The 2,653-nt window shown below is 39.4% G+C and overlaps 1 protein-coding gene and 1 long non-coding RNA gene across 2 annotated transcripts in view; one reads left to right on the top strand and one right to left on the bottom strand.

Moving 5' to 3' along the window:
• Positions 1 to 2,653, bottom strand: part of LOC140327167 (uncharacterized) — a gene marked incomplete in the record, with an annotated part of 73,397 nt that overhangs the window by 68,945 nt on the left and 1,799 nt on the right. The window contains 1 exon segment of the mRNA XM_072406407.1: positions 1,366 to 1,859. Within this exon segment, the coding sequence (XP_072262508.1) occupies positions 1,366 to 1,774 (409 nt within the window).
• Positions 1,941 to 2,653, top strand: part of LOC140327168 (uncharacterized) — a 6,866-nt gene continuing 6,153 nt past the window's right edge. Inside the window, exon 1 of the long non-coding RNA XR_011919993.1 lies at positions 1,941 to 2,180. This is a non-coding gene — a long non-coding RNA (uncharacterized lncRNA). The remainder of the gene's footprint in view (positions 2,181 to 2,653) is intronic.

Here is a 2,653-nt window from a genome sequence, read left to right as displayed (position 1 = left end):
TGCTTGGGGGAGATCTGCGAATTGTCCCCGGGTCGGCGTAGTTGCGACTGGGGGCCTGGCAGTGGATCTAAAAGAACAGCTGGAGGATGGAAGAGTGGTGGAGTTTATGGACCCATACAAAAGAACTGGTTGTGGTTATAAAAAAGTTATAGTTATTGTAAAAATAAAACATTGTTTAATAAAGGGGCTGCCGTGGCCAGCAATTTCCAACACATGGTGTCAGTGTCATTTTTAGGGATGGGAATGTGGGGGGTTAATTGTGTGGTCAAGCAGCGAGGGGTTTGGACTTTACCCTCGTCATGGTTAAAACTCCTGACAAATTTCCTTTTGTGTATGTACAAATGTCTCATGTGGGAGATTTTTCACTTTCTGTCTGGAAAGATGTAAAAGGAAAATAAATCCCAGCTCAGCTTTCACAGGATTAGGTGCCCCCCATGCAAAAAAGCCCCTTCTATTCCTATTTAAGTATAGCCTCAATATATTTTGTCAATCCTGTTTTTTTTAATAGAACAAATCTGTTTCAGGTGTACTATTAGTATTTAAGGTCAGGTTGACATTCTTAAGGCAATCTCTATATATGAAACTGACAATGACTGACAATAAAGAATGCTGAAAAGTAATAAAAAGGCAGGTCTAGGGGGGAAAAGGAAATCACTATGTAACAACAGAAATTAAACTTATAGACCTTTTCAAAGAAAAGTAAACCCTCCCTTTCATAATAAGGGCCCCCATTCTTATTTAAGGAAGACCACATTATTTATATTTTAGCAATTCCCCTACTGAGACAATAGCCAGCAAGATACAGAGGGCAAATCTTCCCACCACAGACAAAAGATAACCTAACAGGGCGTCTAACACTTATACACTTCATCCAAAAAGAAAAAACAAGTTTTCATGCTTAAGACTGCAAAAATGACATCTGCCCACCTTACTGATGTAAGGCTGGGGCTACATGGTCGTTTTTAAAAACACACGTAAATGTTCCTATTGCGCTTTTATGCTTTTTTAAGCACTTTTATCAGCCTATGCCCCGTTTTCCTGCATTTACGTTTTCAGTGCTTAAAACCGCAGAAAAACATCCCAAGTCAATGGAACCGTTTACCCGTGTTTTTCAGCTTTAACCCAGCATATTCATTTTTTAAAAGTTGCAAGCAACGTTTAAGATGAAGCTCATAAACATGTCTCAGGGAAACGCTCTGGTGTAGATTAGCCCATTGGAATGCATGGGGATTTCAAACATTGGCTTTAAAAGCCTCAGGTTAAACGACGGGGAAAACGTTGGTGTAGACTAAGCCTAAAAATCACAATTTTCTTTTTTGCATGGGTTTCATAGAAAGTAAAACTGGAATTTGGTTATTACAGTACCTGAAATAATTGGCTGTGGCACAATCTGATCCATGTCTTCAAGTTCATCAATTAAAGTATATCTTCCTCTCAAAACTGTAGATAATTTAGTGTCAAGCGTTTTTCTTAGTTCCTGTCGATTATTTGTATCAATCTTTGTTGAAGAAGCATATTCAATGAATAGGTTGAACTGTAGCCCTTTGCTGTTGGGTAAGGGGATACAGTGAACCTGTTGTAAACTGAGTCCATTTTCATCCCCGGCAGTCTGCAAGATATCTTTAAGCAATTTCTCCTGCAGTTTGTAAAGGACACGGACAGAATGTTCTGCTTTGATCACAGGACAAATAACATTTACCTCGGTACGAGTGAACTTGTCACACAGGCGAATTAAGATATTTTGGTGTCTTTGTCTTTTTGCCGGACTAAACATTTTCTGTTCTTTTCAGGATGAGGATTTATGATTAGGTTGTCACTCTCACAAGTACTGAAAATGAAATTGCAGTACTGCTGGGGATAAGGAATGAAACAAAGAAAGGCGTGTCCAAATGGGAAGGTATGTAACATCAGAAACGAAACTTATAGATATGTAGCAATAACTTGCTAAGAAGAATTGCTAAATGCTTAGGTGTTACCAACCGTCCACAATGTGTCAGGCAGTCTGTGAAAACTATCCCTAATTCAGATCTCCTGTAAAGTTTTTTTTTTTGTCAAAAATTGGTCTCATCTGCCTCATCAACATCTGCATGCACAGCTTTTGGCGTTATCTCAACTGGTCTGCAGTCACAGACAGGCTGCGATTCAGCATGTGCACACCACTGGTAGACTTTTAATGCAAGGTAAGATGGGGTCCAGGGCACGGGTATGTGTGATAACAAAGCTGTTTATCAAAGCAATAGATTGATTGGAATGGGGGCAAGGACAGCATGCAATGATTACTGATTCCACATCCAATGATGTGGAATGAGAAATAACAGTCTGGTAGTGAGACTTATATGAACAGGGGCTGCTGGAAAGAAGAGGAAAGTACTGGGGCTGTACAGTGTCATAACTGCTGATAACCATAGGTCTCCTTAAAGCAGACCTGAACTCAAAATTTTTATTTTACATAAAAAGCATAGACAACTCTTTTATATACAGGTTTACAATCAAAAATCCGGCCACCAATATTCTGGATCCTTTAGTTTCCCAGCATAAATTTCAGACCACATTTTCAATACAGGGACTGCAGTACACTGTTTGGCCACTAAAGTTTTGATGGCGCTGTTATGCAGAAACAGCTGTTAGGTCTTGCTTGCTAAACCAAATACAC

The sequence above is a fragment of the Pyxicephalus adspersus genome, chromosome 3 (genome assembly GCF_032062135.1).
Source record: "Pyxicephalus adspersus chromosome 3, UCB_Pads_2.0, whole genome shotgun sequence".
NCBI classification, from domain to species: Eukaryota; Metazoa; Chordata; class Amphibia; order Anura; family Pyxicephalidae; genus Pyxicephalus; species Pyxicephalus adspersus.
The sequence above is the reverse complement of the archived record's forward strand: the minus strand, read 5'-3'. Positions and strand labels throughout refer to the sequence as shown.